The 13417-nt window shown below is 44.9% G+C and overlaps 1 protein-coding gene across 8 annotated transcripts in view; it reads left to right on the plus strand.

The window, feature by feature from the left end:
• SLX4 (SLX4 structure-specific endonuclease subunit) overlaps positions 1-13417 on the plus strand; it is a 32567-nt gene that overhangs the window by 15685 nt on the left and 3465 nt on the right. For 7 of the 8 annotated variants that reach the window (XM_037384636.1, XM_037384637.1, XM_037384634.1 and 4 more), the window contains 6 exons: positions 538-851; positions 2326-2608; positions 4076-4164; positions 7319-7465; positions 9201-9370; positions 10187-12648. In XM_037384636.1, coding sequence (XP_037240533.1) covers positions 538-851; positions 2326-2608; positions 4076-4164; positions 7319-7465; positions 9201-9370; positions 10187-12648 — 3465 coding nt within the window. The remainder of the gene's footprint in view (positions 1-537; positions 852-2325; positions 2609-4075; positions 4165-7318; positions 7466-9200; positions 9371-10186; positions 12649-13417) is intronic. The other variant, XM_037384638.1, reaches the window with a different exon arrangement.

Here is a 13417-nt window from a genome sequence, read left to right on the forward strand (position 1 = left end):
TCAGGTCTCTTCCTGCCAATAAGTACTCCCAGTTGGATTTGGGGTTGGGCGTTAGTAAGGCAAAGGTAGTAAGACGCAGAATTTCCAAATGAAAGCTGCTCAGTGTTTGTGTGAGCTGTGGTTTGATACCATTGGTGACCAGCGCACAAGAAAAGGAGTCCTTCATGGATTGGGTGGTGGTTTTCTCTCCCTTTTTTGTGAAGCGCTGTCATACAGGCACTGTTCCAGGGGTCTGGGAGCTCGACTGTGTGGATATCAGTTGCTTCCATAATGATCAGATTTTGTAGAGGTGTGACAGCTCCCAACAGGCAGCAGAGCAGTGTGAACAGGAGTCAGTCCTTTCTGGAGTTCGTTATTCCCATAAGGGTGGTGTGACGCTTCAGACTACCTGTGGAAATCTGAAGAGTTGTGTTCAGCTTGGAGTTGCCTTTTGGTCATCACTGACTACAGCAGCTGAAGGAGCTGGCATACTGAGCTCCTCTGCCCTACATGTTTCCAGCTGTTTGTTTATTTGGCTTCCTCTTCCTTTTCTTAAAGAGAAAAAACAGCGTAAAAAAGTCTCAACTGCACCTCCACCATTACTGCTTCAGGACCCAGAGAAGGCCCGCAAAAGGATCCAAGAGCGAGTAGCTATGCTGCTTGCAGAAGAGGTGGAATTCCCTCCCACCCCTCAGCTTCCCGCTAGTAGGATTTTGGAGGATGAATCTGGGAAAGCAACCTGGCTCTTGCCATTGTCCAAAACCAAGGAGTGCTTTTTATGGAATATCAGTGCTCTGACTGGACCCTGTGACCCTGAATCATTCTACACTGCTGCGTTAACCCCTCCAATTGTACCCTGGAAGCCTATGCAGGTGGGATGCTCCTTTGTCCTTGCTCTGATTATTTATGTGCCCTAGTTCACTTGCCCTGTAACCCTTCTGTTTCCTTATTTGGTATTTAAACAAGTGATCCCCTGCCTCTGCATAGTCACTGCTTGTGCCTTGTTGTCCCTTGGCCTTACACAGTTAGGTTTTATGATCTTGAACTTTCATTTCTCCCTTTTGGAGAGGGGACCAAGGCTCATGTTACTATGCTGTTCCTTGAGCTTTCAGAAAATAAAACTGATGGGAACAGAGAGTACTGAGTAAAGGGACCCCATCCTGCTCATTTTGCCATGAGTTTGTCTGTGGTTGCAGCAGCCTTTTGTTTTCCTTCTTGGCACTTTTCTCTGATTGATTTTAGTATGAGCTTTGCCCATGTGTTGCACTCAGAAAGGATCTGGGTGGAAAGATTAAACTGAAAACTGGTATTTGTCTTGCACCGAGATATAGGTGGGAGCGCCTAGAGTGGTAGAGCAAAGCATTTGCAGTTCAGGCTTTCCCTGTGCATCCCACTGTCTCTTGGCCATAGGAGCTTTGATCCAGTTTTCAGTTCCACTGTTTCATTCTGGTTTTTGTCTAGAACTCTTGCTTCTTCCAGTGCGCTGTATCTTTATAAAAAGTGCCTATAGAAATAGAAAAAGCTCTTTTAGTCTCTCTTCTTATCACATACTTGCTCTCTGAGAAGAAGGATATCACTTCTCTTCCTTCCCTCATTCTCTTCTTGAATTGTTTGGTGCTTCTATTAAAAACTACTGTGCATATATAGGTACTTTTTTTCATATTTCTTTCCTAGTCAAAGCCCAGGGACTCCATTCTACAAAGATTTTTGATCTTTTGTTCAAGCCAAAAATTGCCAGAGAAGTTTAAAAATAAAAAGTAGGAAGGCCTTTAAAATCATGGGAAGAGTGTTTTCCCTCTTACTCTTTCCATTCACAGAAATGGCTAAACCATTTTTACTTAGAAATAAACAAACAAAACACTTTTTATTGGGAAACAGAGTCCAAACCTGGAAAATATTAGCTCCAAGGTGAAGGTCTGATTTAGTTACATGTAACTGCAGAAGCATTTCAGAACTCAGAACAGAAGCACCTGGAGAGCTTCAGCTGTGACTGTTGCCAGGTGCTCCAGCTATAATGAAATATTTAGATGTTGGAGTGAGAGCATTTCCACCATCCTTTTTCCCTGCTTGGCAGCTGGCTGCACAGACATGCTCCTGGAGAAACTCTCTCTTCTGCATTTTTTGTTGTAGTTTCCTTTCTTCTGTTCAGAGCTGTGTTATGTCTGGAGAGTCCTTCATAAAGCTGCAGAGAACTTTTGCCTCAGAAGCCCCTGTACCTGGGGAATGTGCTGTAATCCTTTACTGGATGTTTCAAAAGTATGAAGCAGAGACTGTACTCTTGAGCTCTGCAAATACATAAAACGAGACCTAATTTATTGGTGTCTTTTTTTCTCCTCTTTTGATTAGAATCATAAGACAGAGAACATTTTGCCATCGGTGGGATCTGCTCAGCCAAAAGTATCCGAGCAAATTCAGCCTGACCTCAGTTCTCATGAGTCCACTTGCACAGAGGCTGGAGGCCAAACTTGCAATGAATCCAAGTCAGACCCTGAAGGAGATGAGCAGGTTTTATCTCACAGCCAGAAGGATGTTCAGACCCTGCAGGACCTGGTTGAGTTGGCCAGGGAAGGACTTACCCTTACTCAATGGAACCTCGATGTTGGCCACATTCAGGCAGCAGAGCAGACAGGTAAATTCTGGCAGCTCTGAGCACGCTCCCTGTTCCCTTCAGCTACCCAGAGCCAGACCTATGCTGTGCTAAGTTAGGAGAGCCGTGACAGCACCCACAGGATGTTGATGTTGATCCAAGGGGTGATAATTGTGGGGGGACATTTTTCTGCAGTAAGCATTACATACAGTCAAGCTGACGTTTCTGAAATTATTTATAAATCCCAGCTTTTAAAAGAACTCTTGGGCAGCAGATACTAAATTTTATTTTAGAATTCCCTTAGAGATGTCCAAGTATCTTTTGCCAGGGTAAGCCCAGACATGTTCAACAGCTGAGACAAAATCCTCATCCCTGCTATTTGGACAGTCTTTCTGTGGCGTGCACTGTCTTTTCAGGGCTTGAGACAGTTGGATGAGAGAGATGTGCAAAAGGATGATTTTATGTTGGTACATCAGTTACACAAAGCTGTAGTTTATCTGTACCTATGTGGAGTTGAAAAACCAGAACACCTAGTATTCCTTGATGGGCAACTCTAATATCCCAAATCCAGTGGCATGTGGTGCACAACTGCAAGTTTCAAGGTCAATGATATCCCTTACAAAGGCCTGGCTGTTCAACAGAACGTATTATGTGTCTCCTGTTCACCTGTGAAAGAGAACGTGGTTGCTAAGTTCACCTGTCTGCATTTTCACTTGGGTATAGTATTCCTCACTTCCCCTACTAAAGTGCAGCAAATGATTCCTGGTCCTATAAAACTATACTGGGATTTCAGTGGAGATACAGCTTCCTGGGTGAGGGAAATAATTTCTAATTTTTCACATACATATATATATATATAAAGATATATAAAATTCTAATAGCATAAATGTCTGTTGTGTGTGTAAATGAGACCAGGTGGAGGAAAAACACTCTGCAGACACTAATGCACCAGAACCTGTTTCTGAAGATACTAATTCTTTCTGTTGCTCTGCATCCTGATCTATGCCCTCCATAGGCTACCACAGGGCTCAGGCTGTGCAACACTGATTTCACTGGCTGTCTCTGAGCCCTAGGGCCCACAGCATTTTGTCTCGGTTGAAATTCAGATCAAAGATACATTCTGCCTGTCTGCTAGGATGAGACTGTAGCATGTCGCATACCACCCTGTGTTGTAGGTTTTTTTCCTACTGGAGGAAAGCTGAGATGTGAAAGCAGAGAAGCATGCTGCATTCTGCAGTTCCTCCATCTGGATGATTATGGCACACACAGATCTGCAGTAGATCGGTGCTGCTCATGGCTGAATGGTGCTCAGATATCCACAGCCTGTCACAGCCCACAGCCAAACCCTCCAGTAAAGGCATGAGGGAGAGGCTGAGCCTTCAACTCAGGCTGGTTATAGCAGCTGTCTCAGGGAGCTGTTCATGGCAAGGATCCTGTTAGGAGTTCCTACATCACTGTGTCTCCCAAATAAGTTGTATGTGATTTATGATGTGCGTTTTCTTCTTTGAGGAAAAGAACTGACTTGCAGCGATATTCCACATAGTGGCTTTGTGCCCCGGTCCAAAGAGAAGAGCCTCCTGACAAGCAGCTGTAAAAGAGTAAGGGCAACCCTTTTTCCATTCTTTGTCTGTGTTTATCACTGTAAAAAAGAAGCTGTTGCACTTGAGTAATTCACAGAAGTATGGAATATTTCCCATTCCTTTCCATAGAAACAAAGAGGTGCTTAAGGTTCACAGTCACTCAGAATTATCGTGGGCACAGGTGATCAGCACACATGGTGGTATTTCATTGATGCCCACAAGCAAGCCTGTGGATTTCCCAGTACTTGTCCCACCTGATGAGAGAGATGATTTAAACTGACAGGTAACAGAAGGACAATCTGTGCATAGTAGATATGAAGAGAACCAGGTTAAAGAGTTACAGCACTAGGAGTATTTGGGAGTAGGAACTAGGGGTGCAGCTGCACCACATTAGGCAAGTACTCTGCTTTAATGCCCAGGCTAGCCAAGAGAAAATCGGCTGCAGCCCAGAAGAGACAGAGCTGCCTGGTGCTTCCTCCACGCTCACACACCCAGCTACTTTCGGTAGTTCTGAATGGAAGCTGTTCCTCCTCTGTCACCTTCCTCTTCGTGCTGTGCCTTGCAGTGGAAGAAAGAATTCCTGCAAGGACTGGCTGACGGACTAAATTCTCTCATCTGGTGTAAAAGCCAGTAGATGATGTGGAATGCTGTGAGGTCCGTGGAAGATAAGCACTTTTTTGCTGCTAATGTGAGCTTTAAAAAGGTTTAGTATAGAAAATCCTCAGTTGTGGGAATACATATCAGAGGATCTAGCAGTGCGCTCACCGTGATGACTTGGTGAAGAATACAAGCTAGTAATTCAGAGATTGTTTTTTTATCAAGCCAGTAGCGTTCTGTAGCTCACATCTTACCCCAGATGCACCAGTGGATATGTAATCCCCCATGGATGTATAACCAGTTTTCTTCAATTGGAGTACATATTAAAAAAAATAAATTCATTTTCTTATCAAGGTAATCCACTTTATCTGGTGAAACTTATTATCTTTGGTTTGGTAATAAATAATCATGTCATGAAAGCTAGTAGCTTTTGGTGCTAGATAAATTTTGATGCCCTGAGAATGCGCTTTCATATTGTACTTACAGAATTAAGGGGCTTCTAAAAGGAGACAATTCTTTCAGGTGGGAATCAGTATGAAACTTGAGCACCCCAGCTACTTGTTACAGAAACTCAAGGTATTATTTGGGGGTATTAAAAAAAAAAAAAAAGAAAAAACAACAAACCTTAGCAGGAAAAAACATTTTGTTTTATAAGGTTCTGAGTCTATTAAACCAGAGGCCTTTAGCAATACAGAAACTGTTCTGATACTGTTGTTGAAACTCAGTTGCTACTAGAAAAACCAGTTTGATCATTTGTTTCAGATTTAGTTTGAATCCATAATAGTTTTCCTGAGCAAATGAAGTGTTGCTGAAGAGTTGGATTGCCAGTGGGAGAGAGTCGTGCTTTATGTGAGCACAGGCAGAGTAACCATGTAAAGCAAATCCATCATTGCACTGGTAATGCATGCCCCCACCCATGCTTAAGACCCTTGTCACATCTGTAGAGTCCAGTCTAGCTGGCCTCAGCAGCAGGAGAGAGTGTTGTGGTGTGTTCTCCAACAGCAGCACATACCTGCTTGGAGCTGTCTTTAGACCAGTCTGCTTTGCACAGAGAGTAGTGCAGCCAGGAGGTTTCTAGCCTTACTTAATTTCCCCGTTCTTGATTTGTAATTTTAGCATCAGCAGGAAAGCTGTTCTGGGCTTACTGCCTGGAACGTAGCATCAGGAGTCTGTGTTTGCTGGCTTCCTGCGGTACTGTCTTGCAGGTATCCTACCTGCCAAGAATAAGAAAGCAAGAAACATCAGATTAGTTTCCAGACTGAGCTTCCTGTCTTCCCCTTGGAGATCAGTCCACACCACTGCCAGGACACGCAGTCTTCTCTAGCCCACCTATGAAGGCTTGTAAGAAGTGTTCCAGCATGTGCTGCTGTTTTGGTGCTAATTAGTGTTGGCTGCCCACAAACACGTGCTGGAGTGAGTAGAAAGGTTGGGTTTCCACAGTCCGCTGCTAATGTAGAAACCTGCTAATAAAATAAAGAGCTTTGTTGTTCCAGGTGGAACTGCATCTCACACAGATGTTCGCTGGAATAAAACTTGCAGTTCCTGAACTCTACAGTAGGTTTGAAAAGCACAAGGTCAGTCCTTAGTGTGTTAACTACAAACTGGTTTCCACTTACAGTCAGCCAGCCTCTCAGCTGTGAGCTGAGGGTATTTCACACTTCCCTGCCACTGGCCACCTCCAGAGCCGCAACACTTGCCTAGGGGGATCTGAGTCTTGAGAAGATTGCCTGGGGTGGGTTTGTACTTGGGAGCAGCTCCAGAGCAGAAACAGAGCATCCAGCATTGCTGTCTTTGGCAGCATACCCCAGGCCTGACCTTAACATCACCAGTAATCAGTCAACAGGTAGCTCGGTCAACCAGCCCTCCTCAAAATTCCAGCAAGGGGTTCTAGAATGTTAATAGAAATTATGTTTCTTTTTTGTAGTTGATTGCATTTTCAAAAGGGGCTTTAGTAACATGCACATAAATTCCTTTGAACTGGACACCTGTATTAGTTTTATTCTATGTGGGCTCCTTGTTGCAGAGCTGCTCTTCTCAGCTGTCATTGCCAGGCAGTGAACGAGAGAAGAAAGGCTCATTACTCCATCCCTGAATCATCTGCTTTCCTCTTACTCTAATTATAGTGAATCGAGTTCAAGTCTTTTAAAGTGGAAATTATAGTTTCCTGAAAATGTGGTGGAAGGCAGTAGATCAAGAGGCCAACTGCTGGCAGTGGCTAGACCACATCAGGAAGTGGTGTGGTGAAGATCTGGGGGTGATAATGTGCTGTAATACAAGACAGAACAAGTACAGTAGAATACAACACAACTGCCCTTTCTTCACAATTGCCAGATGGTAAAAAAGTAGAGGAAAATAAAGCCAGAGATGTCTGTTAGACTTGTCTGCTTATTAGTCATACAGAAGACCTGAAGTTGATAATGCTGATGATTATCTTCAGGAGGCAAAGGCAGTGTATCCAGACTGGGGCCCACAGTACAGCAGTGCTGATAAACTGGGTTATTCCCTTCTTATTTTTCAGGGAAATGTTTGACAGCTGTAACCTAACTTCTGTCTTTGTGTTCCTTCTGTGTTCTAGTCCCCTCTCAGGTTGCTGGCTGAAGATTTCAGTGCAATGGTCAACAACCCCCACTTAAGTGATGTCCAGTTCCAGGTGGACTGTGGGGAAGTCTTTTATGCCCACATGTTTGTGTTGTACGCACGGTGTCCACAGGCCATGCAAGCTGTAAGTACTGTTGACGTGCTTTCCTCCGCTTCAGAAAAGCCCGGACTGCCAACACCTACAATCAGTTAATGCTCTAGAATCGGCACAGAGCCCTGCTGGGCCTAATGGCAAGTGCCTCTGGACCTGCGGTAGTATTTCAGCTTAGGGAACCACAATCCTGAAAAAGTGCTTGAAAATGTGGTAATTTATCTGCGGCAGCTACAGGGAGGCAAGGATCCTTCCTTGCATTCTGGACGCGAGCAGTGGAGGAAGCTTCTTAAATGCTTTTAGCCCTTGAATTTTTGCACCTGTACTAGTGCAGGCTGCCTTGTCCATCTTAGTGTGTCCTGCCTGTCACCCAGGCTGAGAAGGTTCAATATGGAGTAGAAAGATTCTAGAAAGTACTTTAAAATAACTTGCATAGAGGTTTCGTCACTGTTACGGTGGCTTTGTAGGTAGCTGCACTGAACTGTGTTTTTTGCAAGGCTAGTGAAGTAGTCCTTGTGTTCCCAGAAGCATTTTGGGTTCAGTAGTTCCCAGCCTGCTCCCGTGCAGCTTCCCGTTGAGCCAGTAAAAGGCGGCGAGCCAGACATTTCAACTCTGCTCTTTCACGGAGCTGCCGCCTGTCATCTCCAAAAAAGGGAGCTTTCTTTAAAGCTGCCCGTTTGGAAAGTTTAGTTTCATCCTCACGCATTTTGGCAGTGGTTTCCACCCAGGGTGGCTCAGGCCGTTTCTAAGGGGTCCATGAAAGTTCAGGGATGGGAAGCAAGTTCATATATGCCATACAGCAGTCTTAATGTGAAGATTCTTTAAAAAATTCCTAACTATTAGCAAATGTGTGTGTGCCCACAGATCAAAGGACCTTATAAGCTATTGGGTTAGCCACGTTCTCTCATTGTTTCCCTGCAATTCTGTCTGGCTTCAGCATTCCCATCCACTGTTTTCATGGACAGGATTCATTTGTGTAGGTAGAGCTGTGGGATTGGCCCTACGCTGTATTTTTGATGCCTGCAGATGGTTGTTTTCCTCTTAAGTCCCCACCTGCAGGGCAGCATTTCATGTTTATTTTTGGTATAGGTGAGGGAGTGCTCTTCTTTGTGGAAGATTTTGGGTAAAAAGGAGACAGTAATTAATCAGAGATGACTTCGGAGCTCGTGTTTTCTGTCGCATGGCATCCCTTAACTTTGGAGGGTGTTTCAGATAGCGCAGTATGTGATTTGGCTGCAAAGGAAGTGAGACCTTACTGAACTGGAGATGCATTTTTGCCAAAATCTGAGGTCAAGTTGGACCCACACAGATAATAGTTCAGTGAAGTAGTATTTTGTATGGTGTCTCTTTTCCTGTGAGACATGAGGAGAACCGGGGTTTTGGCAGTGTGTCAACAACGGTAGGTAAATGCAAAACAATCAGAGGAAGCTCACTTGTACACAGGTGCAGATAACTCTGGAAATTGTGCTCGGGGGAGTAATTTGATTCCAAAACTAACTGGAGAACTCTTTAAGACCATCTTTTATATGTGTGACTAAAATGAGTAGTTAAACTTTATCAAAGCTCACAGCTGTAGGGTCAGGAAGAAAATGGCCTGTTCCATATAGAACCCTGCATAACCGGTCATCTTAGCTTCCCTCTGAGCCATCAGGTCCTGGTCCCAGGGTTAAGACTGGCATAGGAAAGGACTAAGCTGATGGGAAAAAGAACATTGGTATTGCTGTTCCTTTATAGCAAACAGACTTCCTTTGCTTTCCTCTTACCCCAGGTTCACAGCCAAGGATTCTTAGTGGAGGAGGATGGGAATGCACAGACACGCCGTGTGCTGCTGAGCGATGTGACTGGAGAGGCGGTGTGTGCATTCCTGCGATACCTTTATGCTGCTGATGCTGACATCCCTGCTAGGGTGCTGCCCCAGGTGGGGGCTCTGGCTGCCAGGTTTGTGTCGTGAGCATGTTTTGGATCCCTTTGTGCTTTCAGCCCCACAGACCCCAACCTGATACCTTCCGTTGCAATTTTAATGGCTTACAAATTCCATGGTCATCTGCTCACATCTTAAATGAAACTTGCACATAAGAATATCCTACCCCCATATTTTCCATGAGTCTCTCTTGAGGTTGTATCTGTGTGATTTTCTATGTTCAGTATATGCTTAGCAGACTTTTGCCAAGAGTTTTTTCTCAGGATGTTTGTTGACCACTGATATTGACGATGATGAGCATATCTTCTATATGTGACTATCAAAGCACTGCACTGGTGATGCACTTGATCTGAACAACACTTGCAGAATGTATTGGATGCTTAAAACTGATCTGTTGTGTCAGCCATGCTCTCGGTGTGATCCTGAGTGTGTGCTGAGTAAAGAGCTTGAAAGAGAAGCAGCTGCTGAGATATGGGGGGGGAAATGGTTGGGTCTTGCCAAAATATATGTACAGGGGTGCCCTATCACTCCAGAAAGCCATGAAACTTGCACATAACAGACATTATACAGCTCCAGCCATTCCACGGGGCTCTCACCTATGCAAACGGGAAAGAGGATTTAGTGTAGTTGTATAGCTGTTTAGTCTCAAACAAAAAAGGAAGAGTGAGCCTGATGCTTTCATGTGAGTGACACCTGGAAAAGGAAATTCCAGATTTTATCTTAGGAAACCAGCATCTTCATGCAAATTCTTTTTTACAAGAGTGATCAGGCAGCCAAATGGTGAAGAAATACTGGAGGAGGAAAATACTAACATTACTATTATATCCTTGCAGGTTTGGTGTGAGGGAACTGATGGCAAAGTGTGAAAACAACACAGGAGAGAGTCAGGGGTCTTCTGGAGTGGATTCAGAAGATGATCTTATCTCTGTGAGGGATGACAGAGATTGTGAGGACAGAGCTGAGAACTTCCAAGACCTCTTGAAGTCAGTGTGGGTAGGTGAAGATGAGGAAGAAGTAGGTATGCTGAATCCTGAATGCCAGAAGGAAGACGACTGTGGGGTGGGTGAACAGGAGCTGGAGGAAATCTATGAGTTTGCTGCAACTCAGAGAAAGATGGCACAAGGTGAAACAGAGGCGAGCGAGGGAACAGACTGCAGCATCTGCAGTGATACTGAGGCAGCGCAAGGCACAAATGAGCAGACTGAGGAGGAAGAGGTAAAGAGAGCTGAACCTGCTCCATTAGGCAACAGCTTCAAAGATCTGAGGGATGACAATGATGTGGAAAGATCTACACGTGACGCATCTGCCCAAGAAGAGAAAATGCAGAATATAAATAGGTGCAGGAGTGTGAATGATCCACAGACCGCTTTTGTGCCTCACCACAGTGAACCTCAAAAATGGGACATAGCATCCCATGGTGCTACCACTAACGAAGGAGAGACTGTTAGGAGATGTGAAGGTGTGAAGGATTCCGGGTCGTCTCAGGACTTGCATGATGAGGCAGATCTCTGTGAAAAACAGCTTCCTGGCTTCCACAGTGATGCTAATATAAATGAAAGTTATGAATGCTTGTCTTCTGCAACTCAGAGAAATGACTGTGAACCTTCCCCAGTGAAAGAATCTATCAAAGAACCAGGAAATACTCCCAGTGAAAAACATGTTGATGTTAATGATTCACTTCTGTACGGCATGTCACAAAAAGACCTCTCTCCTCACAGAAGCGGTTTTTATGGGAGTCCTCCTCCCAAACCTTACACGTCCCTTTTTCCTGCTGTTGGCTCTTCACCTGCATCTCCAAAATCAGAGAGAAAGTTTGCCAGAGAACATGTGTCAACACCAAAGCAAAACAAAAAGGAAAAGTCACACCCATCTGATGAAATACACTTTCAGAAAGCCAACGAGCTGGATACTGCATCAAGAAACAACACCACAATTGCTCCAGCAGAGCTTCCCCACATTGATGTAAACAAGCATACATGTGTCCCAGTGTTGTCATCACTGGTCATCAGGACTCAGGATGTTGCAGCTCAGGGGAACAGGGAGGGTGATGTTATTGTTTTATCTTCTGATGATGAAATGGAGTTACAAGACAAGAAGTCACCAGAGTCAGGCTCCATTCTGAAGAAAATGGAAATCCCTGGGCAACTGAAATGTACAAACATAGAACAAAGTCCTGAGGTACCAGAACCTGAACATAACTCCTCAGTCACTGAAACAGAGCAGAGATCAATGCAGGTCTCGTGTGACATTACAGATACAGTGCATATAAGTAACAATGTAAAGGTGTCCACTGAAGTGCCTCTCAGCAGACAAATAGATGCTTGTATGGAGAGCAAACAGAATCCAAACCTGAGCCCTGAAAAAAGGCTTGGTCATGAAACGTCTTCAGGTACAGATGGCTCCTGGCTAGTGCCAGACACACCAGTTCTGAGCAAAAGCAGAAGTTCATCAACGCAGACTCAGGTCACAAGTATTAATTCTTTAAAGAGGCCAGGATCTAAACTTAGCAGAAAGAACTTAGCAGCAGGTGATAGTAACCATGACATGACTGGAAATTTAATAAAAGTGTGTGAAACAACACTGTCAGACAAACATTTGCCTAAGGAGAACTCAGTCAGTGAAAGGAGCCCTCCCAGCAGCCCAGCAGCAGGATCATTTTCCGAGAACTCCCTACCAGTTTCTCCAGTGGATCCAGTTCTCCTCTCCCCTGGCCACACCAACATAAAAAGCAAATGTGCCAAGATCTCATTTTTATCCAAACCTGTGTCTCTGTGCCATGAGCAGTCACTGGAAGATAAAACAAAAACCAGTGTGATTGAGATAGAGGACAGTGAAAAGGAAGTAACTCTGTCTTCTCTGAGTAGTAGTGTCTTGCTTTGTGGTGAGCCCCTGGTCCATATTGATGACTGCTGGCAGCTTGAGCATGTGTCACCAGTCAGAGGTAACAGCCAGGGCTCCAACCAGATCAGCCGTGCAAAGACCTGCACTACCAGCAGCCCCAGACCTGGCTCTTGGTGTGACCAGTGGGAGAGCCCAGTCCACACATGGGAAATCAAGGGCAGTACCCCTCTTCGAGGAAGCCCTGTTGGCAGAAGAACACCTTTGCTCTGTCTTGAAAAGAGTCCTGTGGAGGTGTGTTCATCAGCAGGCAGTAGACCAAGTTATCTGAACTCCAAACTCTGGGATCACTGGAATGGAGAAGAAGAGGAAGACGAATTTCCAGAGGTGCTCCCTCTGTCTCAGAGGGTGTCAGCTGCAGCAGGTGCCTGTCAGGCAGATCCTGTAAAGACTCCTGGTGAGAGCTTGTATTGATACTAAATCTATTGGTCTTGGTTAAATTGTTTTCATTTTAAGTGGTCATCTCACCTGTGGTTCACTTGACCACGGAAAGGGTCTTTTGGCCGCCTGATCTGAAGTAATTGTCAGGGCCAGGCACAAAGAAGGTACAATCTTCTGATGTGGGAGAGAGCGTATCTAAATGTGGGATCCCTGGAGCATAGCCACTTGTATTTTGTTCACACTGGTTCTTTGATAGCGATGGGAAGGTACAGGAACAGCCTTCAGCTTGCATGCCAGTGGGTATTTGTTCCCTGCAGTAGTGGGTGCTTTGTACAGTCTTGCTTTTCACACGCTCATGAAGCGATGCTTGTGCTAACGTACATGAGGACGTCAGGTAAGCAGCACAGCAGTGCAAGCACAGCGGGTTTCCTTGTGTTGAGGCTGGCCGGGGGTGGGTGCCTGTCCCTGCCCGTGGGTAGGCTTCGTGCAGGCTTTCCTGCAAAGCTCTGCTGATGCGCTGCTGTCTTGTGCTGCCTTCAGTTTGCTGGTTCTGGGCCCTTGCAACAGACCTCTGCATGCCCAGCACATATCATTGGATGGTTCCTTCCATCTAAGACCGGTAATTAATCTCACAGTATTTAATTAAATATATTATTAATTATGCCATAGATGTTTAGAACATGACGTGTGAGATTGACTGTGCTTCACAGTATCAGTAAATCGGTATCCTTAAATCAGTATCTAACGCAGGTCCCCAGAAGCTTGACTTGCTCAGTTTCTTCTGC

The sequence above is a fragment of the Falco rusticolus genome, chromosome 4 (genome assembly GCF_015220075.1).
Source record: "Falco rusticolus isolate bFalRus1 chromosome 4, bFalRus1.pri, whole genome shotgun sequence".
Taxonomy (NCBI): domain Eukaryota; kingdom Metazoa; phylum Chordata; class Aves; order Falconiformes; family Falconidae; genus Falco; species Falco rusticolus.